This window comes from Lineus longissimus, chromosome 14 (assembly GCF_910592395.1).
Source record: "Lineus longissimus chromosome 14, tnLinLong1.2, whole genome shotgun sequence".
NCBI lineage: Eukaryota > Metazoa > Nemertea > Pilidiophora > Heteronemertea > Lineidae > Lineus > Lineus longissimus.
Window position 1 is genome coordinate 13,704,208 of NC_088321.1, and position 27,096 is coordinate 13,731,303.

The following is a 27,096-nucleotide window of genomic DNA, read 5'->3' on the forward strand; positions in this document are numbered from 1 at the left end:
AATAAAAATGCTGCATATATTGTTTTAAAATCGACTGTTGACCGCAAGATGAATCCGAATCTAGCTTTCGTTGGATTAACTTGCTACAAGTTTTTTATTTGCTGAACAGATTTAATACTTTGTATGGTCTCCAGTTTTAAAAGATTGTTGCATTCATTTTGGTACACCTTGTATAGCTTTATTTGCTGGATAGATTTCTTGCATCTTGTTCTGTTTGCATTTTAAATAGGCTAGTTTATTTTGTTTTAAACATGAGTTCTGATCGGAAGATTCTTTGTTAGAATATAGGGTGGTCATTTGGCTGCATTTAAACATTCCTTTCTTGAATATTACGCTTTAGTCAAAATATTTCTGATGTATAATTTAAAACTCAATTCCCAGCTTAAAAAAACAGTTCAGCTTATGTTAAAATATCCATACCCCCCATGCATTATTCCCAATAAGGTAAAAACGTACTTCGAAAATGCAGTGAAAATTACTACATGTATTATCGATCGATGTTCAAGTGTACAGGCATCTAATTTCTGATAGAATTTGAAACATACGATTGGTCTATAACTAGGAGCTGTTTTCATCATGAGGCTATATATATATAGACCCATATCAATTATTAGAGTACACAAGAGTATCATGTGACTTTAGCGTGATAAACATGAGGCACCTGTTTTAAAAACTGATGTTGAATTCAAATAAAAATGTATATGTACATGTATTACATCTTGTTAAACATAAAATGCTGCAAGATTGGGTTTTAAACCATTCCGGTCAACCCCCCTTCTTCTCCTTTGCTGATTTTTATCGTTTTTCATTGTTTTGCAGGTGTACAGTTTAGCAACCCCCCACCCCCCACCCTCCTGATGGAAACGTGGCATTGACTCTTAGTCTTGTGATGATTCAAATTGCTCCCTAAGATTGCTGTATAGATAAAATGAGGAGATTTACACTAATTTGATTGGTAACAAGAAATATACATGTACATGTACAGCGTGTTTCAAAAAAGACTGATATTTTTAGAGAGCTAGCAGGATCAGTTTAGTACAGAAGTCTTCGCAAATTTCCTTGATATCACAGAAAATAGCTCACACTTGATTCCAAGAGAGGATGTACAGCATGTTTCAAAAAAGACTGACATTTTTAGAGAGCTAGCAGAATCAGTTTAGCACAAGAGTCCTTGCATACATTTTGTATCTCCTCGATATCACATTGTCCCCACCCCCTCACAATTTCTGTTCGCTTGTTCTGTTAAACTCACGCATGCGTTATTTTCTGCTTTCTACCCAGCAAGCTAATCTCGTCGAACGCTTGGGCGGCCTACAATCGCAACTCGAAAACCAGGTGAAATTTAATGAGAAACTGTTGGGAAGTTTTAAAAAATATAAGGAAGCATTAGTGCAAAAGCATGCGCAAAGCTGTAAGTACTAGAAGACAAGTGATTGAAAATGCATCTTCAACATGTACAGTCCCTGTCACAATTGACATCCTTGCTGCTTCGCGTCAGCAACGTGCAATGTATGCATGAGTTGCGTGCCAATGATATGCTTTAATCTCTCTACGTTTCGTGTGCATAACGTGCTGAGAAGCGCCTGGCAAATTGAAGGATGTTAATTTTGATGGGGACTCTTGCGTAAACTGCAAAATATTACAAAAATTATTTTTAAAAAGATATCGCAATTTTGATTTAGTAAATTACCAATTTTGTTTTGCTTTTGAATTAGAATTTTAAAACGTCGCAATTTTTTGTTTTTGCAAATTGAAATTATTTATGAAAACCTCAGAAACAAAATGCTTGCAAAAATTGCAGTTCATGAAATGTTGCAGTAGTCCTTTTCAACAATTTTCGATGCCTATTTACTACACGTTTTGTGATACTGACGTGAAAATCCCGAAAAATAATATCTCCAGCCGCCTACTGCTTTGAAAAATCAAAATTGTTTGATAATTGGGTCATCTTTTTCTTTTGCACTTTTATCATTGTTATGTTTTGTTTCGCCTATCAGCACTTTTGCACAATTTTTTGTTTGTCTATTCTCGTTATTCATGATTCTCAATTATTCGCAAAATCAGTGAAGAATAAAATGCCCACAAAAACTTTGTGAGTTTCATTGTACAGTAGTCTGAAATGGAGAAAATGCTGGTATTGTAATTCTGCCCACAGTATCATGAAATGTTGTATTAATTGCTTTCAATTATTGAGTGAAAAAGTAACGAGCTTGCAAAATGACTAGATTGTAAAAAAGCTTCACAACATTGACAATTGGACTAGTATAAGGCTATTATAAAACAGTATGGCTGTCACTTGGGTGCTGAAGTGCACAAGAAGGCCCTCTAGACCCGTAAAGCCTTTGAACATGTCAGTTTGGTCATTCTTTAATCTGTCACTTTCGATTTCTAGCTCAAAATGAAGACACCAAAAAACCTGTCCGTGAAGTCGGCCAGACGCTGAAGGCCAGTACGATATCTGACCCCGCTCAAGGCAAGGTGACAGAGGGTGCGCCCCCTCCTGCCTCGACCGTGTACCGACCAGCCGTCATCGATATCAACAAGGCTGTGATAGCTGTACTCGTGTTTGCCTGTAACCGGGTGACGGTGAAGCGTAATCTCGATCAGTTAATTAAGTAAGTAATTAATTAGGTAATTAAGTAATTAGGTAATTGGGTAATTAAGTAATTAATTAGGTAATTAATTAGGTAATTAATTAAGTAATTAATTAGGTAAAGATGACTTTGGTAATAAATTTTACACATTGGGTGTGCTTGTTTTTTCCTATAGCCGTGTGACCGTGAAGCGTAGTATGACTCAGTTAATTATCAAAGTAAGTATATCGAATTGATTAGATAATTAGGTTTAAACACTTAATAGGTAAATAATCTTAGATGTTTGCTTGTTAACAAGAGAAAATTGTTGTTGCTTAAATCTCTTTCACTGGCCCGTTCACAAAAAGACGCAATCCACAGATATGTGGAATCAAGAATTCTTGAAGACTAGACTTTATTAGTTCTTGGTAGAATGCAATGTAAACGTGGCCTGGATCTGATTGTGCGAGAGTTGAATCGAATAAAGTTTGTCGTTAAAGGGTTAAAACTAATCATACGAGATGTATCTCCGGTTACCCTGGGGGTGCTGTTCAGAAAGTAATTAATATTGCAATGTGATACTGGAAATCAGATAAATATCGCGATGTGATACCGTATTACAGATAAAATATGGAATGAATGTGCGCACTGTGGGGAAGAAGCTTAAAGGGACAATATGGGCAGGAGATATGTTGATTTTTCTTACAAAAAAGGCTTCCGACTGGACTGTGACATCTCCAAACAGGATAATAGAAAATAAGCCACTGTAAAAACTACAATGAACAGTGCACAGTAGAATTGGGTGTATCCATAGGCCTGCGTTTCAAAAGCCATGACCAAAATTGCCTCACAACCCTTGCGAAAATTAGTGTTGGAGATCAGAATTAGTGAGCTACTACAAGTGGTGGCACCTGGTGGCAAGCAGGGTCACTATCCTCCTGTCTAGATAAATCCCATGCCCATGTTGTCCCTTTAAGATGCTGGTGCGGAGAAGCCTGCAGCTGGCATATGGCTACCAATAAACAGGGATTATTTGTCACCAATAAGATTAGTTGAACTTGTTGAATATGCCGAGTTTCTTGGGGATGTAGGGTCAGTGAAAATTAACTCCAGATCATACGTTTAAACTACGCCACAAAATTTTCACAGCATTAAGCAATAACAAATGCATTAATCCACACACAAAGTATATCATTCCAGAATCGGGATTTCTTAACGCAGTAATTGGCAATTTTGACATCGCTAACGACCGGAGTGTTAGCTCAGCAGTCGTTATCAAGGTTATGCTGCGATATTTCGATTTCCCCCGTTGCAATAAAGGGCTTGGTGTGCGTTGAATTCTGATTGCGAATATGGATTGCGATGATAGCAAGATATGATGACTTAATATGAGGGGCTCGCTATATGTACATCATGATCAAGAAGAGCAACATTAGAGACGGCCAGTGATACCAAGATATATGACGTTGCATCAAAGTATCAATATCTGAGTCACTTTGGGTAATCAGCCAACATTGCACAGTATTAGAAAGACAAATTGCTTGTCAAAGTTCTGCTGATAAATATAAATGATTTCATACACAAATTTATAGCCTTTGACCTGTATATGACCTTGGGTCGACCTTTGTCCTTCATGACCTTGGAATAAACTGTGTATGATCTTGTCCTTTGTGTCCTTGGAATAAACTGTATATGACCTTGACCTTGTCTTTCATGACCTTGAATTCAGCTTTGTATAGCCATGACCTTGTGTTTCATGACCTTTGATTGAACTGTGTATGACCTTGACCTTGTCTTTCATGACCTTGGATTGAACTGTGCATGACCTTTACCTTGTTCTTCATGGACCTTGAATTTAATTCTGCATGACCTTGACCTTATCTTTCATGACCTTGAATTCAGCTTTGTATAGCCATGACCTTGTGTTTCATGACCTTGGATTGAACTGTGAATGACCTTGATCTTGTCCTTCATGACCTTGGATTGAACTGTGCATGACCATGACCTTTGTTTAATGATTTCAGATATAGACCATCACCCGAGCGCTTCCCAATCGTCGTGTCACAGGACTGTGGCCACGGGGAAACTGCTGCCGTCATCCAATCATATGGACATCAGCTCACTCATATTCAGGTAGGGGGCGCCACGAGAAGATCACCGAGATGTTTAAAGAGAGTTAAATTGTTCTGCTATCACCTATAAATGGTCTTGAGAAATGGCGGGTTTCATTGGTTCAGTTTGCCATCTAGAAAAGGTTAAGTCTGGACATTGGAATGGTGAACAAAAGGGTTACAGGTGATCATGGGATGATTTAGAAAGTCGTAGTATACACGTTAAGTTTTTCTGATAACATCTCATTGCTGTGCTCCTATTTGCAGCATCCTGACCTAAGCAACATCCAACTGCCATACAATCAGAGGAAGTTCATGGGTTACTACAAGATCGCCCGCCATTATAAGTGGGCGTTGAATCAAGTTTTCCATTCGTTAAACCATTCTACTGTGATTATTGTTGAAGGTATGTGGTGTCATCTATTTTCCTGACTTGGTAGTGTTGAGTTTTGGATTGAACCCTTCGTTCTGCAGTATTTATGATCGAGGTCCTCGTTTGGCATCTTAACCAGTCGATCACCAGCTTTCGGCCATAGGTAATCCACACAGGCTACTCGTGTTTGTTCTTCTTGCTCTGCCATGTTACCTGGTACGGGAACCTCAGTTTTGTGTCATTCAAAGGATTGTGTCAAGCCAGTTCCTTGAAAGCCACGCCGGTTCATCCAGAAATACTGTCCCAGGTCCTCCCTGGGATCGAAACTAGGCCCTTTAACATGGCAGCCAGCAATGCCAAGCCTCTAGGCTATTACATGTACCTCATACTTGGGCCACATTGCGTAGATGCCAGCCTGTTAACCAGAAGGCCATGAGTCTTCCCTTTCATTCTCTGATTCGATGGAATAACAAAACTGAGCCTCCATTACTGATTTTTGTTATCTTTGCAGATGACTTAGATATATCTCCTGATTTCTTTGAATACTTTGGTGCGACGTTTCCCATCCTTCACTACGACTCGACGTTATGGTGCGTGTCTGCCTGGAACGATAATGGCAAAGCCAACATGGTATCAGATGAAGCAGGTAGAGTACATACTATAATCAGTATACCCTAGCATGGATCAACAGCGTTTTCCTTAATTTTGAGGGACACCTCCGATACTTTCACGATGACCCGATGTTGTGCATCCTAGCCCCCCAATTTTTTAATTCCACTACCCCGATTCGTAAACCTTTTCATCACACCTTGCACAATAAAGCAGTTTATGTACGGGATATTTTTCACTCGTAGAGCATAGCAATACACAATGCGTAACCAGTCAAATGATCTTGGCAACTGTTGCATGTTTGTGTCTCATTCGAAAACTATGAAATATTTTGCGTTGAAGATTATGCAGTGTCCCTTGAAGATTACTACAGCAAGCCATGTGAAGTTGTTTTGAAATCCAGTTCATGTAGGCGTGGCTGTGACCAATTGGGAAGTGGATATGTTGGTTTATATGCCGTATTAATATGCCGTGTTGGTACCATAAAGTCACCTTGACCTTACTAGTGTTACAGGGGGAGGATGCTGTTTGACGTTGATCTTAATCTTTCAGAGCTGCTGTACCGGACAGACTTCTTCCCTGGGTTAGGGTGGATGGTGGAGAAACGCCTTTGGTTGGAGTTGGAGAAAAAGTGGCCAAAAACGTAAGAGAACTTGAATGATTACGAGTATTGATCACTACTGTGACAGTTGTGGCCCCTCCCAGTGTTGGTTTCCATTAAACCCCTTCGTCAAGTTCAACCTTTTGAACCGAATTTAGTTAATCCCATACCTGTAGGTACCCAAAAGACAAGGTGCCCATACCCATTAGTTCACGACTTTGCATAGATCTTTGTGAACCCTGGTCGTAAATATTTGCGAAAACTTCCAATTGTCTCATCCATCCTCTGTGCTACCATCTGTAACATGATTAAGTACTGATCGATCATGGTTTCAATAGTGATTGTTGTTATAACTTTGATCTGATACTGATTGGGTACTGAGCTATCTTGGTTTCAATAGAGATTGTTATTATAACTTTGATCTGATACTGATCTATCATGGTTTCAATAGAGATTGTTGTTATAACTTTGATCTGATACTGATCTATTGTGGTTTCAATAGAGATTGTTGTTATAACTTTGATCTGATACCGATCTATCATGGTGTCAATAGAGATTGTTGTTATAACTTTGATCTGATACTGATCTATCATGGTTTCAATAGAGATTGTTGTTATAACTTTGATATGATACTGATTTATCGTGGTTTCAATAGAGATTGTTGTTATAACTTTGATCTGATCTGATCTATCATGGTCTCAATAGAGATTGTTGTTATAACTTTGATCTGATGCTGATATCATGGTTTCAATAGAGATTGTTGTTAAAACTTTGATCTGATACTGATCTATCATGGTTTCAATAGAGATAATTGTTACAACTTTGATCTGATACTGATTGGGTACTGATCTATCATGGTTTCAATAGAGATTGTTGTTATAACTTTGATCTGATACCGATCTATCATGGTTTCAATAGAGATTGTTGTTATAACTTTGATCTGATACCGATCCATAATGGTTTCAATAGAGATTGTTGTTATAACTCTGATCTGATACTGATTGGGTACTGATCTATCATGGTTTCAATAGAAATTGTTGTTATAACTTTGATCTGATGCTGATCTATCATGGTTTCAATAGAGATTGTTGTTATAACTTTGATCTGATACTGATCTATCATGATTTCAATAGAGATTGTTGTTATAACTTTGATCTGATACTGATCTATCATGGTTTCAATAGAGATAATTGTTACAACTTTGATCTGATACTGATTGGGTACTGATCTATCATGGTTTCAATAGAGATTGTTGTTATAACTTTGATCTGATACCGATCTATCATGGTTTCAATAGAGATTGTTGTTATAACTTTGATCTGATACCGATCCATAATGGTTTCAATAGAGATTGTTGTTATAACTCTGATCTGATACTGATTGGGTACTGATCTATCATGGTTTCAATAGAAATTGTTGTTATAACTTTGATCTGATGCTGATCTATCATGGTTTCAATAGAGATTGTTGTTATAACTTTGATCTGATACTGATCTATCATGATTTCAATAGAGATTGTTGTTATAACTTTGATCTCAATCATGAGGAAACCAGCCCTGTAAAATATTTAGTCGCCCTCCAACTTCAAGCACCCCGCTGATACTACACACAGTGATGATCGGCATATTTACCTTATCTACCTAATGGCCAGCGTAACCAGTGATAACACTCGGGCCAGGATCATCATGTGATCATGACTAATTTACTGTTATGAGGCAAAATTAGAAGTAATTCGGTCGACTACAAAGCAACCAGGATGTGATAGCAAGATCGGTTATGTAACAACATATGTTGACCTCAGCCTTTGGTCCGGCAACTCAGCAGGAGGTTACCTGGCTCAGATAAGCTGAGAGCTAAAGTCAATAAACTATTCCTCAGAAACTCTCCCCTCATCAAATATCCATCCCCCCCCCCCCCCCCCCCCGGCATCTAAGGCATTTTCCATTAGTTGGTGGGGGATGGTTAGGAGATAATTTTTACAGGGCTGGTTTCCTCATGATTCTCGTATCTTCATTTCAGTTTTTGGGATGACTGGATGAGACATCCCGACCAGAGACAAGAGCGAGCTTGTATACGACCGGAGATTAGTAGAACAAGTACCTTTGGAAAAATAGGGGTTAGCAAGTAAGTACATGTATCTATTTTCCCTCACGTCAGGTTGCCTAAGTCCTGTTCTCTCTCTCTTTCATGCCTTCCAACTGCAGTGGAACCTCTCCCTTAGCGGACACCTCTCTATTCAGGACAGCACTTCTTTTGGTCCCAAATTGGTTGTTTCCATTCAATTTGATCTTCCTAGTCAGGACACCTCTCTATTAAGGACATCACTTCTCAGTCCAGAGCGTGTCCTTTGATAGAGAGGTTCTAGAACACATTTTGGGTCATTCCTGTTAAACAACTTCTCTTCTTGGCATTTCAGGGGACAGTATTTTGAGAAACATCTGAAGTTCATCAAGTTGAACACACGCCATGTGCCTTTCACGAAGTTAGATTTATCATTCTTAAAAAAGGTAAAGTTACAAATTTCTATTAACTATACAAATATCGTTTTATTATTATTATTTTTATTTAACTCTCGTACATGTACAACCTAAAGTTTTAAGGTATTTTAGTTACTCCAGACGACACCAGATGTCCCCAGCAACTGTAACGTGTTTTAAATTGTTTCTCTGGCCTGGGGCATCCAAATTGAATATTTTTTTACCTGAAAGGGTGGGGTTGGGTCTGCCACACCTTTTTCGGTAAAAAATGGTGAAAATCGGCCAAAAATACCACACTTTCAAAAAAATTTGAAATTGTTCCAAATATGATGTACACTCTGTGGAGTTAGTGAGATTCTGCATTGTTTACAACACCTTTCCTAACTCCACTTCCAGGAGAACTTCGATGAGCTCTTCGCCAAAAAAGTGTACAGCAGTCCATTGCTCAGTTTAACGCAAGTCATTCTGAATCAAATACCAAGTGGATCAGTGTCTATCCGATTAGAATACACAACTAAAGCCGAGTTCAAAAACATGGCGAAAAAACTTGGGATTATGGACGATTTAAAGGTAGGTTGTCTGTGGCAGATTTGGAAACAGTCGGCCAAGAGACTACGGGCAGGAGCCAGGTAGGCAAGATAAAGTTACACAAAGGTGCCAATAGGGGTCTCTCCTGTCATGCAGTACGTCGAGAGATCTATGCCTCGGCTCGGTGGTGAACTTTCAAAATTGAATCAAAAATAAACATTTCATAGGCATAGTTTTACAGGTAAGGGCAGTTCTTAGGGCAACCTTTCCGCATGGAGCATTATTCAGGTTTTTTGCTGTGCACAGCTTCACATCCCTGCACTTGTGATGTAACATTTCAGCAAAAACTACGAAACTGTGTGAAAATGTGCTGATTTCTCCTTCCATTTCTTTCAGTCTGGAGTGCCTCGGATGGGTTACCGAGGCGTAGTTAGTTTTATGAGGAATGGTAAACGTATCTATCTGTCTCCACCAGCGAATTGGAAAGGATATGATCGGTCATGGACGTGATAGTTTAAATACTCATTGGGCATGCTGGTACTGGTACTTAGTTTCATAATTCAGGGCGATATCGACCCGGAGTTTCAGTTTCTCAATTTGTCGAGGAACAGATTGGCGTTCCATATTACCGAGTTGGCCAGACCTCTTATAAGGTGACAGGTATATAACAGGTGAAGACAGTTTTTTTTTGTAGATCATGCCATGAGTGGAACTTATTTCCACCATGATAGGGGGGACTTCCTTCTTCCCTCAGTTTCCCATCTCTGTGCGGAGGCCTACCTCGTCAAGTTGGGAAACTTCTCTCCTGGGCGAATATGGATATCTGGTGATGGGGAGGAAGTTTTCGATTTTGATGACTCAGCACTTATGGAGATTTGAATTTTCTACTGCTGACCATGAGCATTTTGCCTGGTTTCGTTATTATGTGCTGGTGGTGAAGGCAATCAGACGTTAAGGGGGATAATTTATTAGTCCAAAGGTTCTCAATGGTGTTGGATATTTCTGAGCATGTTGGGTTGTTGACCAAGTGAAAGGATAGTGCTGAGACTGCTTTGTTGAGATAGCGAAATTTTACAACCAGGTTTTGCTTTAGTGCGCTCCTCGCGAGAAAACATGACAAACATTATCATCAATCTTTAAGTCAGTCATAAATAGTCATAAATAGTCATATTCCCCACTGTACAAATGGAATGACCCAATCCATTTATTTAAGACAAAGTGGGTCATTCTATTTGTGTATTTTAGGGAAGTTTGCGAATGTTTGTTGAGTGTTTTGCTTTTCGTGTGAATATATTTTTTGATATATTGGTACATCTTTTATGTGGAATCCAGAAAATCATATCAGTTCGGGAAAATCCGTTTTAAGGGAACGTTTCGGATCTCCAAAACATTCAGGTTTCGTATCTCCGAAATGTTTCCAAACTACGAAACCTCAATGTTAGTAGTGTGTTCTTGTTTTAGGTGGCAGCACATACGATCTTCCGTTTTACCGGGGAGGAATTGTTTTGATGGCGGATTTTTTTTAAATCTTGATTTTCAGATGTTTTTAGCTTGGATTGTGGTCAATTTGTCAAAAACTTAATCATTACGGTTTTTTACTCATTTGCTATCATTGAATTGCTTTTCTAAGCGGTTTATTTGTAATTTTTGCATGCGTATTTCATTTTAATTTTCGTTCCGAGCTCCGTTAAGTTTCGAAAATCTGAAACCTGACGGTCCCGTATGTTAGGGAATTCTAAAACTTTGACCCCAATGTTTCATATCATCGAAACGTTTCGTATTACGGATTTTCCCGAACTGATATTAGCGCATTCATTACTAGATGAAGTTGCTGAATTCAACGAATGACTTTTAGATAGCTGAGATACCACAAAGGGCAGTGGCTTTAAACTCATGTCAATCCATAAAGATCCCAAAGCTGCTGGAAATGGCCAGCGAAAATATGTTTCCTGACCTGGGCCCAGTTCTTCAAAACAAATTTTGTCACTAACGCTGGCGTTAAATAACTTGGCGTTATCTCCTTCAGTTAAGCCCTTAGACTTAACGTCAAGTTAGGTTAACGCCAGCGTTACTGACAAAACCTGTTTTCAACAACCCGGCCCAGGTGCATCCTCGACTTTTTGACACCAAAATATGTAGCGCTTTGTTGAAAGGAAGTGTATCACTGTAAATCTATTTGGTATCTGGGGCGGCGTCATATACTTTGATCTGGCTTTTCAAGGCCAGTAAGTTAGTAAAAGAGATTTCCGTTTGCCGAATTCGTTTCAGCTTGGTGGCAAGTTATCCAGTTGATAGTTGGGCAGTTAATAACCTGATAACTCCCTGATAACTCAGAGTTATCAGGTTATAAACTGTCAAACTATCAATCTACCTGGATAGATGAGTCTCCATAGTGATATCCAGTTGATATTCACTTGCTCTTCAATGAAGGTATCTTAGATCAGTAAATCTAGAGTAATGTATCCAAAAGTAAAAGCCACTGTAGTCCATTCGTAAATGTTATGACCCTCAAAATGACCATTGGACTTCGCTGAAGAAAATTACTGACCAGAGAATACTGAATTCCTAGAATCCTGTTGGGCCCTGAGGCAAGGATCAATAAAATCCAAATTTTTGGGTTGCGTCATTTCGCCGTTCACGGGCCTTTGGTGTATAAGTCGCACTTCCGTATATAGGTCGCACCCCCCACTTCGGCAGAATTTTTCAATGTAAAAAGGTGCGACTTATACACCATCAAATACGGTACAATGAAATCCGACTAGTAAGTAGTTCGGCCTCCTGAGCCCCAAACGATTTGGAGATATCAATTGATTTACGAATGGACTATAGTGGAGTATAGTGTATTTACCGATAGTTGTATTATCAAAAACCGCGTATGTTTTCTGTTATCTGCAAACCCCCCCCCCCCCCCCACTCTGCTGAAATGAACTTGCCCAGCTATGATATTTTGCATGAAGTGGGGAAGTTTATTTTCATTGAACAGGTGTGTTAGTCAGTAGAGTGATTGTAACAGTGTAGTTCTGAGGCTGATGTTTTGTTTACGAGATGAACAGATTTGACTTTAGTTCCACATACTGCAAACTGAAAAATTTCCATGTCGTTTCATTTTTTGCAATTTATGAAAATTTCTTTAAGTCAGGGGGCATCTACTAATTTTGAACAGTTGTAAAGGTGGGTTTGAAATTATTTGAATGCCCCCATATGTAAAATTGGCTCAGATAGAGTAAAGGTTGATAAATTTTGTACAGTCCTATGTGATTCTATGTGATTCAAATTTGAATTTGACTTCAAATTTGATATTGTTTTCTGAATATTGGATATCAATGTACAGAGCGTGTCAAAAAGAATGGTGCGTACAGTTTACAAAGTTTGGCAATCACCGATTGGCTAGTGAATGGGTGTCCCAAGATGGAAAAAAAATGGTTAAACACCAATGAAACATCACAGTGTTGGAGTTTCATCAAGTGATCACAGAATAACAGTTCATTTCAAGAAAAACTCCAAACTTCTTTGTTTGTGCTTCAATTTGACGTCTTCATCTTCGATCTACCTGAGCTGTAATGATTGGACAACCAAGGATCGCCAGTGTTTTATACGCGCAGGTCACCTATCCAATTCACAACCGCGTTCGATGCTGCTTTACTTCAAGCCCTGGGGAAACGCGTCAACCACTATCTCATAAAGGAAATCCCCCACGGCCTAAATATCGTCAAATTGTAATTTAACCCTTTAGATCCCAGCCGGCATTATCCGGCCACTGACTTTCATCGATATATCCCTGACCGGCCCCTCGCCGCCCGCCAAAATGTACCTAGTCTCGAGCGACACCATCGCCATCTATATTCAAGCAATGAAACTTGAGGCCGTTTTTTCGGCTGGTAAGGGATATATTGATGAAGTAATGTAGAAATTTAGTGGCTGACTTGTACTAGGGTGCTTTGGGGGGTCTTTTTGGTAGAAAAATTGCTGAAATATCCAAGGAAATATGGGGAAACGCATAAAAATATCCCAGGATCTAAAGGGTTAACAGCAGTGTAGATCAAGAACATGTCTTCTTCTACTCTGTGGTTTCGATGAGATTTTTCAACCAAACATTGTAAGTAATAAGTGTGAAAATTAAATTATCACTATTTTCTATAGAAAAATTGAGTTGGTTTTATTTTGTTAACCCTTTTAGAGGACAAGGCCTTATTCAGTGACACAGGAAAACATACTAAGTGTTAAAATTGAATGCAATATGGCTTTTCAATGGATGTCACTGAAATAGACACCCACCTAATGTTTTGTGACCGTTGTATTTAGGGGTGAAAGAAGAGCATTACGATTTCAGAAAAGATTTTGGATTGTTTGTTGATGGACGTTTTATTTTTTGGTCTTTAATAGTTCATGTTTCCCATTTCATTGCCTCTCATTCCCATTCCTCTTCCTTGAAATCCGCCTCTTCCTTGAAATCCGCCTCTGCCTCTGCGGCTTCCACGACCACGCATCATTCCAGCTCCAACACCCATCATTGCAGCTCCACCTCCACCACCCATCACTGCAGCTCCACCTTCCAGCACACGGCCCGCCCTCCCGCCTAACTTTCCTTTACCATATTTCCCGCCTGTCACCTCGCCAATGCCGTCGGCCACCGCCTGCATCTCTTCACCCGTCGGCTGATAACACTCCACCTTTCCGTCATCGGCGACTCGGACACCCGGTACGTACGCAACCGTTCTGTTCAAAAGTCTTTTTTTCACTTTTCTAGGGTCACCAACTTTCGCTGCAACGCTGCAGCATTTTTGGTAACATTTGACGCAGACGATGACAGTAATAACCACTTTTAAGATGGCGATGCCAAAGAGTACTCCCATCATCACAGTTTTGTTTCTGTCAACTGCTTCCTCTGCTTTCAGTTTCTCTGTTTGGGCCTGAAAATGATAGTAGAGAGGTTTAGAAAGTTATGCTGAAGAAATGAGGTTTGGCAAGTGAATGTTTTGAGGTTTAGGAAGTTATGCTGAAGAAGAGGAAGTTATAGTAAAGACTATTCCCATCATCATAGTTTTGTTTTTGTCAACTGCTTCCTCTGCTTTCAGTTTCTCTGCTTGGGCCTGGAAATGATAGTAGAGAGGTTTAGAAAGTTATGCTGAAGAAATGAGGTTTGGCAAGTGAATGTTTTGAGGTTTAGGAAGTTATGCTGAAGAGGAGGAAGTTATAGTAAAGAGGTTTGGGAAGTGAAAGTTGAGAGGTTTAGGAAGTTGTGGTAAAGAGGAGGAAGTTATAGTAAAGATGATATGTTTGGCAGGTGATAGTGGAGAGCCAGTGAGTTATAGCAAAGAGGAGGAAGTTCTATGTAGTATGGTGGTTCGGCAAGTGATAGTAGAGAGGTGAGAGTTGTAGAGTAGGGGTTTGGCAAAGTAGAGAGGTTGACTGTAACTGTCCAATGCCGACAGGAAGGAACTCGTTTGAGAACGTATTATTTCTTGAAAACTTGCCTTCAGTTCCTGTGCCCTTGCTTCGTCAGAATTTGCCGGTGGTTTCGGACTTGTAGTCGCTTTTTCAGCTTTCTTCTTAGCATTACGTTTCTCTCTGACGTTGTCATGCACCAGCCAATCCGAGTCGGCCGCTCGCTTCAGTCTGCTGGGTGCTGAGTCGAGAAAGTCATCTGCCAGGGGATTAAAGTAAGATGGCTTTCATTACCAACGGCGTAGCTAGCAGGGGGAGGTAGAAAGCAAGATGCAAGAAATATCGTAGGCCTACACTCCGGACGCAGTGGACCGGCCTCGTCCCTCAAAAAGAGATATAATTAGGATGACGCATGGGAGTCTAAAGATGCATCGTATAGCCCGGAATCATAACTCACAATCGGCAGTTAAACCTGAGCATGATCGATGCGTAATTCTTCAATCTTGATCTCCTAATTCCTATATTCAGGTGTGCAAGGGATAGAAGTCCTAGGGCTGATAGTCCGTGTAACAATAGCCCGCATTGCTAAATGTTTTGGTTAGGGTTAGCGGTACAATAGATCATGCTGCTTATTTGATCAAATACAATGCTACCGGACTATGACTCCAGGGGGACTATATCCGCTGTCACACCGGTACTTACCATCAGAAGAAAAGTGTTCAACGTGATGAAACTCTATGTTTATGCTCTTTGGTGACACCCCTCCTGCAAAATTAATAAAACGGCAAATTTAAGTTGCGCGCTTTTTCAAATAAAACAATGTTGGGTCACGTAAACCGCCTAGAATTCGATACTGCTATATACACATTTAATGAAGGATGAACTTACCCCAGAATTTAAGACAAAGAAACCAAACCGAGGCGAATATAATGATTTTCGAGTCAATTTTCACGTTCATCCTTGCTTTTTCCCACCATTCAGTTGCTAGGCGTGGTAGGCGTGGTTCCGCTGCTAAGGCGTTTGTCTTTTGTTTTGACGCGCTGGGCATTGTGGGAGTTTTTACGTAAACTTTCAAGATGGCCGTCGCCGGCAATACTTTTCGAGTTGGCATGATTCTACGTAAGTTTTCGGCAATTACTAAAACATATTTCGAAAGTGTCAGCTACGTATTGTATTTGTCGTATTGAATACTATTTGCATGCTAAATTTGAGTGTGGAACTCGATGGCGATCAAAAGTAATATCGAGTTTTGTTCACCAAGGTCAATCATTGCACGTCACAATGTGCACAATATACATACACTGATACAGTGCGTCTCAAAAAAATGTTTTGTTCACAAGGTCTGTGCAAACACTAACAGGCTTGCAAAAAAATTTACCGACGTAGGTGAGTTGCAGGCATGAGAATCCTACCGATTTTGTCAGATTTTTGTTTTTGGGATGCCAAAACGTTTGGTCTGTCCAGAAAATATCTGAGAAATGCTATTATGCAAACGCACAGTAAAAAAATAATATTATACAAAAAAATATTTTAAATAGATTATGGCGCCCGCACGCACGAATATACGTCATGATTGTTTTTTTCAATCAGCTCGTTCAAATCAATGTCACGATATCGTCACTGCACTCTATTTTGAGGGAGGTCTTGTCATTTTACATAACCATCAGAGACCATCATGCTAGGTGCTTGGTGTGAAGTTGGTGCTGTATGTCTTCGCTACTTACATCCAGTCGAAATGGGGTGATCGCAGGCTTTATATTTTGGTAGAACTAGCTTTCTGTGTATTAAACCTCACCCTTGTTGAGCGTGGCAAAAAGATATACCAATGCAAATCAATTTTTGGTACTAAAGTCTCGGAACTCTGTGATTCACCAGTTGATGTAAAACGTCCATTTTTTTCTCTGTTTATATAAACTATTTGAATTTGATTATTGTTTATGAATTGTGGTCAACTCGGTTAATAAACAGTTTTATCATAATCATACCATTGCTGGCATGAATAGATTTAAATGAAGTTTTTTCATGCCATTATTCAATAATGGCTGAATAACATTGACACAGATTCTGCACCAGTACAGCAATGCACTTGTTTTTGAGTGCATTAAAATTAGGCTGCATGGTGAAGGTGCCCTTCAGTGCCGGAAAAAACATTGTTGGCCAACCATACAGACTGGATGGCATATCAGGGCGTACTTGTTTGAATATTTTGATGTATGGTTGTAACCCTACTTGTACCATGTCACCTCGTCATTGGCATGAAGAGGATCCTTGAAAAATTGTTGGAATCAGATTCTGAACACACTTTTTTAATTGAAATTGTTATCTTCTTTTTTGTTTGTTTTTTTCTTCATTTCTTAGGGGTAAGGTGTACACCGGTGGTCCAGGATCAATGCTGTGGTGCAGTTATTATGCATTTATATGAATTAAATGACACTTTATATCTATGTTTAAGTACTGTACTGTGACAATGACACCATTGTTGAAATTTGCATTTAGTACATATAGGCTATGGGACGAGTATGAAAAATGTGAAGTTCCGTTTGACAAATTAACAGTCGTTTTTGGGTAATATGGGGGTGCTGATTTCAAAAATCAATTTTTCTCCCGCGTAAAGTTGCACATTAAGTCAGAAATGAGACCCTTAATAGGGCCTAATGGTCCCAAAGTAGGGGTCAAAAAGTTGATGTCATCGAAACATGTCAACATGGGTAACAAAATGAAGGTCTACAGGTGTACTTTAACATTGCATAGTTTTTGGCCCCCTTAACGAATCGTGGGACCCCCCAGGGAGGGTCAAAAAGGGCAAAAGTGGTAACTTTGACCGCCTCCAATGAGCTTCATGGGCACCGCATGTGGATAAAAACTGTTTTATTCGACAGTACTCACATAGACCTTTTCATAGATACCCATGACGACACCCTTGGGCAAAAGGTTTTCGAGATCTTAAATTTGGAGCCTAAAAAGGGGTCAAAATTACTATCTTGGCAACCCTTACCCCGAGAGTGTTGTCATGGGTATCAATCATTTTGAAGGTCTATACGATTACTGTCAAATAAAACATATTTTATCCATTTATAGTCCCTGTGAAGATCGTGGGACAGGGTCAAAGTTACCACTTTTGCCCTTTTTGACCCTCCCTGGGGGTCCCACGGTTCGTTAAGGGGGCCAAAAACTATGCAATGTTAAAGTACACCCGTAGACCTTCATTTTGTTACCCATGTTGACATGTTTCGATGACATCAACTTTTTGACCCCTACTTTGGAACCATTAGGCCCTATTAAGGGTCTCATTTCTGACTTAATGTGCAACTTTACGCGGGAGAAAAATAGATTTTTGAAATCAGCATCCCCATATTACCCAAAAACGACTGTTTTCAATTTGCCCGCTAATTTGTCAAACGGAATCCTTTTTCTAGACACATTTTTGCCACTCGTCCCATGGCCTAATATTTCATTTACGCAATTTGAAACTGATTGAAAATTTTTACCAAAATGGCGTAGGCCTTTAAACATTGTTGAAATGTTGTTGTTTTGCAGTTCTGTTTGTTATAAAAAAAGAGTGTCCCTACCTACATAACCTGGAGTGTTTGAAGCTGAGTTGATGTTACATCAAGCAAACAATTTGCTAAGGATGGCCTCAATATCACGTTATTATTTCTGCTCTCAATCATCAGTTCATTCATAGTTTTTTTAGTACAGAGATATTTTCACGAAAAGAGGCTGTTGCTCTGTCTGTCCATTCGATTCTGTGTACCTTCATGTATTCTCGAGAGATACATTTTTTAATAAATATTTTGGTCAAAGTGGGAGGCAGTCCATAACCAGGTCAGGTGAGAGGTTACTAATACTACTAACAATTGACCTTTTGCCTACTGAACTTCCCAACGATGGCTTGTTTTGTAACCAATTTATTGACCTTAGCTGCCTTTTATCAATGTTATTGGTGGAAATGTTTTTGAATTCAGTCAGTCAGTCAGTGAACACTTGGTCGGAAATGTTTTTTCAGTCGGTCGGTCGGTGAACACGAGTGTTCATCACAAGGTCATTTTGTCAGGGCGGTCCACCCTACATGTACCTTGGCAGTTTACCACCCCACCTTGGAAGAGCCATCCTACCTTTGCTGTAGATTTTTGTAAATTGTTTCTATAGTATAGAGAGGGCCACCTGACCTTAAAGGAACAACTTGGGTATTTTTGTTTGTTTCTCATACAAAAATGGTTTCTAGCCGGACCGTGACTTTTCTAAACAGGATTTATAAGTGAAAAATCATTGAACTGCAATAAACAATGCACTAGTTTTGAATGTAACCATAGGCCTCCTTGAAATTCACAATTTTTTTCTGCGGCTGATGATACCGAATACATGATGAATACATGCATTACAGAATAGGAAGGTGCCAGGTCAGGATTTGAAGACAATCTGTGATAGATTTTGTAATAATGTTGACTCGTGGCAAATTTTGAAATATTGCACAGATATTCTATCAATATCCTTCGATTTTGAATGAGCAGTTTCTCGTGATTTTTCTTTGCAGCGATGGCCCATCGACTTCGACACCTCTTCTCCAGCGTCGGAGTGAATAATACATCGCTTCGCTGCTTCCAGACGTCCACTGCTTGTTGTCAGTCGTATTCAGATCAGTCTGACAAGTAAGTCAAAGCTAAATGAGGCAGTGAAAACAAAAGTCTACTACTAGTGTTGAGTGACATTCAATTTAGAGAAAAGCTGGCCAGATCCTAGTTTTTCATGAAAATGAAAGTGGAATATTACCATTTTAGTTTACAAAGCTGCATTTTCTGTGTGCAATCATAAAAAATCCAAGTACCATTTTCTCATGAAATGGTGTTTACTTATAATTTTTGATCTGGTCTGAGTACACATAGACATGTACAGCTGTTTATACAAGGGCACCCTGTGGCCTGCATGAAGCTTTACAATACAAAGTCCTATTGAAAGGCACCTTGACTGGGCTTGGGAGACAAATTACATTGTAAACATGCTGGAGTTGGGCACTGTGTTCGGGAATTCATGTCAGGCATTCCAGGTCAAACATAATGTTGTTGAAAAGGTGTCTATCAAATCAACAATAATTGTTATAAAAAAAGTAATTGGCCATTTGTCTGGCTGTTATTTTTTATTTGATTTGGCTCACGTTTCACCAAATTAATATCGATTTTTTTCTGTAAATCATGTGAATTCTTGTTTTTAGTTTTATGTAAATTTTCAAATTTCTTTCAGGAAACCTCGAACTGGGATCGTTATGCTGAACATGGGTGGCCCAGAGAAACTAGAACACGTCCATGATTTTCTGTTGCGGTTGTTCTCAGACAAGGATATCATACCTCTTCCGGCTCAAAGGTGAGACTGGCAGAATGCGTATCGCTGCAGTTTTCGTCTATTTCTGTTTAGGGCGTTGCAACCTCTCCTCGACTTCGCCTGCTCCTAAAGGTCTCTGATGTAGATTATGCTGCAAAAAATGTATGACAGCCCTTGCGTTGCATTTAGGGATAGGAAGTATGCAATATTTGTATCCGTCTCTGAGAAAACCCAGCAAACTTTCCCGGGGTAGTGACAAGGCCTGTTCATTGCCCCTGTTAAGTGTTGTCATGATCAAGTCTCTCTTTCCTCTTCAGCCAATTATCAAAATTTATCGCCAAGCGGCGCACGCCGAAAATAATCGAGCAGTATCGTAAGATAGGTGGTGGTTCCCCCATCAAGATGTGGACTGAGCGCCAAGGCGCAGGGATGGTTAAGCTCCTCGATCAGATCAGCCCCGAGACGGCGCCGCATAAGTTTTATGTCGGGTTTCGTTACGTTCACCCGTTGACGGAGGAGGCGTTGGAAGAAATGGAAAGGTAAGGCCACTTGACTTTGGCGCTATCTACGTCCCATTATCTATGCTACGATAGCCTGGCGCTCATGACGTCATGACACAGTGCAAGGAAAGTCCACTGCATTGTGTGGCGTTGTTTCCGTTATCCTAGTTGTCGCTACTGTCTGAGCAGCCATGGAGTTGTACTAGGGCTGCTTTTCTCTCTTACATGTCACTTACATGACTTAGTCAAACTATCTTGCTCAAGCTTCTGAAATGGTAAAAAATATTCTATCTAAAACAATAAAGATAGGAAAGAAATCTTTTTGATAAGGACATGAATAAGTCGCAACTTATCTTGTATGAATGGAAGAATTAAATTTGTTTGTCCCCAAAATCATACTGCCTGTGCTCTCTTTCCAGGGATGGCATCAAGAGAGCAGTTGCGTTTACTCAATACCCACAATACAGCTGTTCGACAACAGGAAGTAGCCTCAACGCCATTTTCCGCCATTATAAAAAACGCAAGGAGTCGACCGATATGATTTGGAGTGTAATTGACAGGTGGCCGACGCACCCTGGCATGGTTCAGGTAAAAAAAATTATATTTTGCATTTGAACCTAAAACTAAGTCCCATAGTCTAAATCATGAGGAAATTACACTCTAATTTTTGAAGATTTTGTGTAGGCGAAAAGATGAATAGGCAAAATGGTGAATAGGCGAAATGGGCGAATAGGCGAAATGGGTATAGGCGAAATGGTGTATAGGCGAAATGGTGGATAGGCAAAATGGTGAATAGGTGAAATGGGTATAGGCGAAATGGTGTATAGGCGAAATGGTGGATAGGCGAAATGGTGAATAGGCGAAATGGGTGTAGGCGAAATGGGTACAGGCGAAATGGTGAATAGGCGAAATGGGTATAGGCGAAATGGGTAGAGGCGAAATGGTGAATAGGCGAAATGGGTGTAGGCGAAATGGGGGTACACCGAATACAACATTCAAACGCAATGTTACATTCATCTGCAATTTGAAAGTCCAGGTACACGGTATCTAAAAATACAGTAGAACCTCTCTGTTAAGGACACCGCCGGGATTGTCAAGTGCTGTTTTAAATAAAGAGGTGTCCTGATAAGAGAGGTCATATTGAATGGAAACAGCCAATTTGGGACCAAAACTAGTGTCCTTAATAGAGAGGTTGTCCTTAATTGAAAGGTGTCCGCTAAGAGAAAAAGGAAAAACCTCACCCAGTGCTACCAACTGGCTGACAAGAACCTTCAAATCATTATTTCATCGACATTTCAAAGACATTATAATTCTGTACAGTAACCCCAATTTCCTACTTTGTCTAGACCAGTTTTGAGCAATCTTGATAAGCTCGATATCTGGGTCAATGAAAGTGAACTGGGGTGGAATCACCTGATAAAGTACAGAGGCCTAACAGTTATATGGGTCAAGGGCTTCTGCTGGTACAGTGGAACCTCCCTTGACAGACACCTCTCTATAAAGGACAACCTCTCAATTAAGGACACTAGGTTAAGTTCCAAATCGGTTTGTCTCCATTCAATTCAATTTGACCTCTCTATTCAGGACACCTCTCTATTAAGGACAGCACTAGTAAGTCCCGAGGGTCTCCTTGATAGAGAGGTTGTACTGTAGTAGTAAGGTAGTGGTAAAATTATAGCCCCAGTTAAGTTTTTATTAACCGCTACATTGTACAAAATAGCTGATTGTGCATTAAAGGAGTGGACAGCTTTTTACTTCAGTATGTTTGTTCTTCCACTGTTGTATTTCATTGATAAATATTTTTCTGAAATGTTTGACCTATTTCCAATTTTTTTGGGCAGAAACATTATTTGTCATCTTTTAATAGCACGTAAAACTATTTGGCCCGATGTGACCGTGAGAAACAAAAAGGAATACTGGCCAGATGGAACAACTCTAAACATGAAACTCTGGGGCTCTATGCAGAAGAAGAAGATGAAGAAACTCACTCTCCACTTCGTTTTGTTCTAGGCCTTTGCTGAAAACATCCTTGCGGAGATCGGAAAGTTCCCAGAGGAAGATCGGGACGATGTTGTCATTTTGTTCTCCGCACACTCGCTCCCGATGAAAGTCGTCAACAGAGGCGACCCCTATCCAGCAGAAGTTGCAGCGACCGTCTCAAGGGTGATGGACTACATCGGGCATTCGCATCCATACAGGCTCGTCTGGCAGTCGAAGGTAACATGAAAGAGAATACTGGCCAAAGACAACAACCCTAACTATGAAAGTCATTAGGCTAACAGTAAGGTTTGCACCAGACCCTCATTGACAATGACTGCAAGCCTTGAGACCGAGTGTAGGACCTGCTCAAACTTTTCCCATCTTTTTCCCAGGTTGGGCCCCTGCCATGGCTAGGAATTCAGACCGATGAGGCAATCAAGGGCCTAGCGAAGAACGGTAGGAAGAATATACTACTGGTTCCCATTGCATTTACTAGCGATCATATCGAGACGCTACATGAATTAGATCTTGAGTACGGCATGGAACTTGCGCAAGAGGTAATGTATTTTTTTAGCCACTATGCGACACTGTTTGAATACAGAAGTTTCCATTCCAGGGCAAGCAAAGACTCCAGATTCACAAGGCCTATAAATCCAATTGGTGCCTAACCGCTGTGGCACACAAAACTGATTACAAAATTCTTTTCTTCAAGTGTAACAAAATCAAGGTTCCATGTACCTGGTGCCACTCCATGGCAAGCAATATAACCCTCCGAGTCACTAGGCCAATAAATCTAATAAAATGCCTTACCAGCCAGAGTGGTAATTATCACATTTGACAAAAATTTTGTTTGTGGGGGTCATCTTTACGACCTCTGATATAAGTTACTTATACAGGGATGAGCAATAACCAGCGTTACTCGCAGACAAACAATCTTTTAATTGTTTCTTGCTGCATTGATTGTGCAGATTACAACAACAATAAAAGTTAGTTCACATCATGCATATCTTTCCAAAATACTCTGCTAAATCCTATTAATTTTGTTTCTGTTCATAGATTTATAAAGAAGTAAGTTCATATTTTGCAGCATTTGCTTAGAAATATGAACTTAAAGAACAAGATACAATGAGAAAATATGCCCTCCTTAAAATACTGGCCAAGTCACCTATGAAACAGGAATGGAACTAGTTACGTCTGCAACTGTGATGGTAGTTCCTGGTCTGTTTCATAGGTGGCTCCCCATGTATTTAAAGAAGGCACCTCATGCATCTTGTCATTTAAGCTCAAATGATTGGCTGTAGTATGCTTCTTCGTCATCCCAAAATATTTGTTTAACATTTTTCATTGGAAATAAAAATCAAACAAACGTTTGGAATGGCCAGCGACATTTTGCCAAATTAATCTTCCAGGGGACTGTCGCATGCACTCATGGGGATTTCACACAACCAGCGTTTTGGCCTACTTTCTGCATTTTCTCGAGCGGTGAAAATGCACAATCTCATTCGCATTCTCATTTCCCTTTCATCAGTCCGGCCAAATCAATTATCCGGACTCGCCCAGATGAACATGTGAACAATAGGGCCCGCAAAAAGCTTCCTTCCAAAAACTCGATGATGATGCATTATTGCTTTGAAACCGACTGAGGTGCACGTTGGCCATTCTATTGATCGTACGAAATTCACTTTAAACCCATAAGACTTAACATTGTAATGCACTGAGGTATTGGTTGCATTAGCACCAGAATGTCTCATTGATTCACAGTATCTATTAAAAAAATATGAAATTTATGTCAGATTTTCTCAAAACTCATTTGTATAAATTCATTCAAACAAGGCCAATGTCTCAAGCTTTTGCCTTCCATTGCCATGCATTTATTTTGGACACACAACCTATATCAGTGACGCAGCACATGAAAGTACACCTGGCGTCACTTAAACTTGTTTTATATTTCGCTTATATCGTGGACTTTGAACATTTGGTGATAAACAATGAGTGCAAGGCCAGCAAGTATAAGGTTCTGCTTTTCGATCAGTGATCGAAATTGGCATACCCATTGCGTAAGCACTGTATTGTTTGTCAGTTTGACAGCGAAGCATTTTCAAGGGGATGGGAGCTTTGCTTAATTTCAGCCAGTGCCAATCATTCATATGTCATGTGGGCAGCAGTAGTGCTGTGGAAGAGAGTCGGCCTCATGATCAGGAGGTCGTGGGTTCGACTCCCGACCGAGTCACTGCTTTGTTCCCCTACTGGTCGAGTTCAAGTGAGTTCAGTTGCTCCTTGAACCCCCAATTGATTTCTGTGGAGACCGGGATAATGATATGGTTTCCCAAAGAGGGAAACATGGAAAAGCACTATAAAGAACTTAATACATGTAATATTTTCATTATCATCATATCCTGGCTTGCTAAAATTCTCAATCTCATCGCTTTAAACCAATTACTGTTAGAACAAGTGGAGTTCATAGATGAGCCCGAGATGATATCAGGCCTTTATTAATTATACAGTTACTAGCAATACTGATAAATTTTCCCAGCTAGACTATTTACCATGCATGTGCTATTTTCTCGTGAAATGGCATTTTGTGAAAACAGATCAGTTGTTTTACATCTTTATATGCACTACAGCCAACCCAAACAAATTTCCTTGAACCGACTTCCCTGTTTCTATATACAGTTAGTAGTTCATCCTCTTGACCACTTGAGTCACCAAATAAATGAGAAGTACAAAAAGAAAAAAAAGGTACTGCTTTTTTTTTACTCAAGATGACAAGAGGCAAAACTACATGTATTTGTGCGAGATTTTATTATTGTCTTTCTTGTTCAGGCTGGAGTAAAGTGCATCCGCAGAGCTGCGTCACTGAACGACAACCCAACCTTTGTTAAGGTACGTAAATCAAGATTTGTTTGACGGTTTACAATAATTGACATAAGCCATGAGCAGGCGATAGCATGATCAGGCTTTGATCAGTTTGCCGAAGAGCTTCGCCTGGCTGGTTGTGCATTTAAACACACCACTCTCCTAGCTGGTTTTGAATCTAGTGCCTCTATCATTTCAGGCACTTGCTGACATCGTGAAAGAACATCTCGTGACGAACCAGTCACGGTCTCGACAGAACGACCTCCGGTGTCCAGGATGTCTTAACGAAACTTGCGGCCACATGAAGGAATTTTTCATGAATCAACAGCCTTTATTAGACGTCATGAAAGAGCGCGAAGAAATCACTGAAGTACAACGGAAAGCGCTGAAAACTTGAGAAACTCTACATGGTGGAAAAGTGAATTTTCTTCCCAGGTGGTGATTTTCAGCTACGTCACGTTTGTCCCAAGTCCAGAGGAATTTTGCGCCATGATGGAATCTCGTAACGTCGAACGCTACTGGACGTAGCTGATAGAGACCACCTGCTTCCTTCCTGTGCTTTTCTTTTGCGTTATGTAAGATTTGAATTTATCTGGTCAGTCTAAACGTTAGAGGGTCTTTAAGATTCTGGAGGCTTGAGCGCAAGGATATATCGTCGTTGCAATATTCATTTTTGAAATATCAGTCCAGGTCACTATCATTTAGTGATTGTGATAAGGTCGCGCAGGTGGCAGTGTTAATAAGCTAATTAGTTCTCCACAAATATATTGTACAGTTCTACATTTGTGCCCTATATATCTAGGGCATCTTTCTTTGGAAAACAATGCTCAGTTTTATCCATTAATAAGCCTCTGGTGCGTTTAGCATCTTTTGATAATACTTGGAACTGTTTCCCACTGACCCGGCCAACTAGTTATTTTAATTCTAAGATAACCGCTGGGGCCCTAGTCTAGTTTTTTTGGCCAAAAAATCCACTCAAGAGGAAGCGGGACTTGGGGACTTTAGCAAAAGTATTTTGAAACTAAAAGAGACCAAACTATTCATCAGGGGGGTACAAATATTTGCCTATTTGATGGGCCTTTTTCTAACAAAAGCTTCATCCATTATTAAGATCAGTTGAAAACATATCAGTTATGTCATCAATTTTGCACCAAAGCAAGCCCTCTCTCAGCATCCCTCAATTTTCAAGAATAGTCTTGGGTACATCTGGTAATGTGTAACCAAATTAAGTCTCGGGGTGGGGGGGGGGGGGGTGCATATGCAGAGAGAGACTAAACCTTTTCTTCCCTTCGAATGCCCCTTTGTTGTGCATGGTATTTAGTTATAATAGTATGTTAGTGCTTCAGAAATAGTATGATAAAACATGTATAATTTTGTTAGAAAATACAAGCTGATATTTTATAGATAATAACAAGGTGTCGATGACTTTGTTTATGTCAGAGCTGTCTGTATTCTTCAGTTTTACGCTGTGTGAATCTTGTCTTTTGTAACGGACAAGATGCCGCAGTGAGGACATTGGCTGAATATCGAACTCGTAGAGTCTTGCCCAATGTAATGGCGAGTGCAGCACTGCTAGGTTGGGAGTTAGGGGTTGGGGCCAAATTACACACGTCACTATGTCGTGCCGATTGTTAGAGCAGGTAAGACTGCCGGGGTAGGACCGTTTTGGCCAGTACAACGGTAGTTGCCCTCAAGATAGAGGACCCTGTCACAACCTGTCCTCCAGATAGAGGACTCTATTACAACCTGTCCTCCAGGAAGAGGACCTTGTCACAACCTGTCCTTCA

At 40.0% G+C, this 27,096-nt stretch overlaps 2 protein-coding genes across 5 annotated transcripts in view; both read left to right on the top strand.

Moving 5' to 3' along the window:
* Positions 1–13,417, top strand: part of LOC135499033 (alpha-1,3-mannosyl-glycoprotein 2-beta-N-acetylglucosaminyltransferase-like) — a 31,647-nt gene extending 18,230 nt beyond the window's left edge. For 2 of the 3 annotated variants that reach the window (XM_064789662.1, XM_064789664.1), the window contains 9 exons: positions 2,393–2,615; positions 4,598–4,706; positions 4,952–5,090; positions 5,569–5,703; positions 6,219–6,309; positions 8,287–8,391; positions 8,684–8,774; positions 9,141–9,314; positions 9,669–13,417. In XM_064789662.1, the coding sequence (XP_064645732.1) occupies positions 2,393–2,615; positions 4,598–4,706; positions 4,952–5,090; positions 5,569–5,703; positions 6,219–6,309; positions 8,287–8,391; positions 8,684–8,774; positions 9,141–9,314; positions 9,669–9,782 (1,181 nt within the window). In that variant the 3' untranslated portion in view covers positions 9,783–13,417. Of the gene's footprint in view, positions 1–1,281; positions 1,412–2,392; positions 2,616–4,597; positions 4,707–4,951; positions 5,091–5,568; positions 5,704–6,218; positions 6,310–8,286; positions 8,392–8,683; positions 8,775–9,140; positions 9,315–9,668 lie in introns of all 3 variants that reach the window. The other variant, XM_064789663.1, reaches the window with a different exon arrangement.
* Positions 13,418–13,657: 240 nt separating this feature from the next.
* LOC135499034 (ferrochelatase, mitochondrial-like) lies at positions 13,658–26,723 on the top strand. Of its 2 annotated transcripts, none has more exons than XM_064789666.1 (9): positions 13,658–14,932; positions 19,192–19,306; positions 19,896–20,015; positions 20,291–20,512; positions 20,893–21,061; positions 22,484–22,690; positions 22,846–23,010; positions 25,277–25,336; positions 25,509–26,723. In XM_064789666.1, the coding sequence occupies exons 2-9, from the start codon at positions 19,194–19,196 to the stop codon at positions 25,704–25,706; spliced, it is 1,254 nt and encodes a 417-aa protein (XP_064645736.1). In that variant the 5' UTR covers positions 13,658–14,932; positions 19,192–19,193; the 3' UTR covers positions 25,707–26,723. The 2 variants fall into 2 exon arrangements, with proteins under 2 accessions (XP_064645736.1, XP_064645735.1); XM_064789665.1 differs by lacking the exon at positions 13,658–14,932 and adding an exon at positions 14,941–15,776.
* The last annotated feature ends 373 nt before the right edge of the window (positions 26,724–27,096 follow it).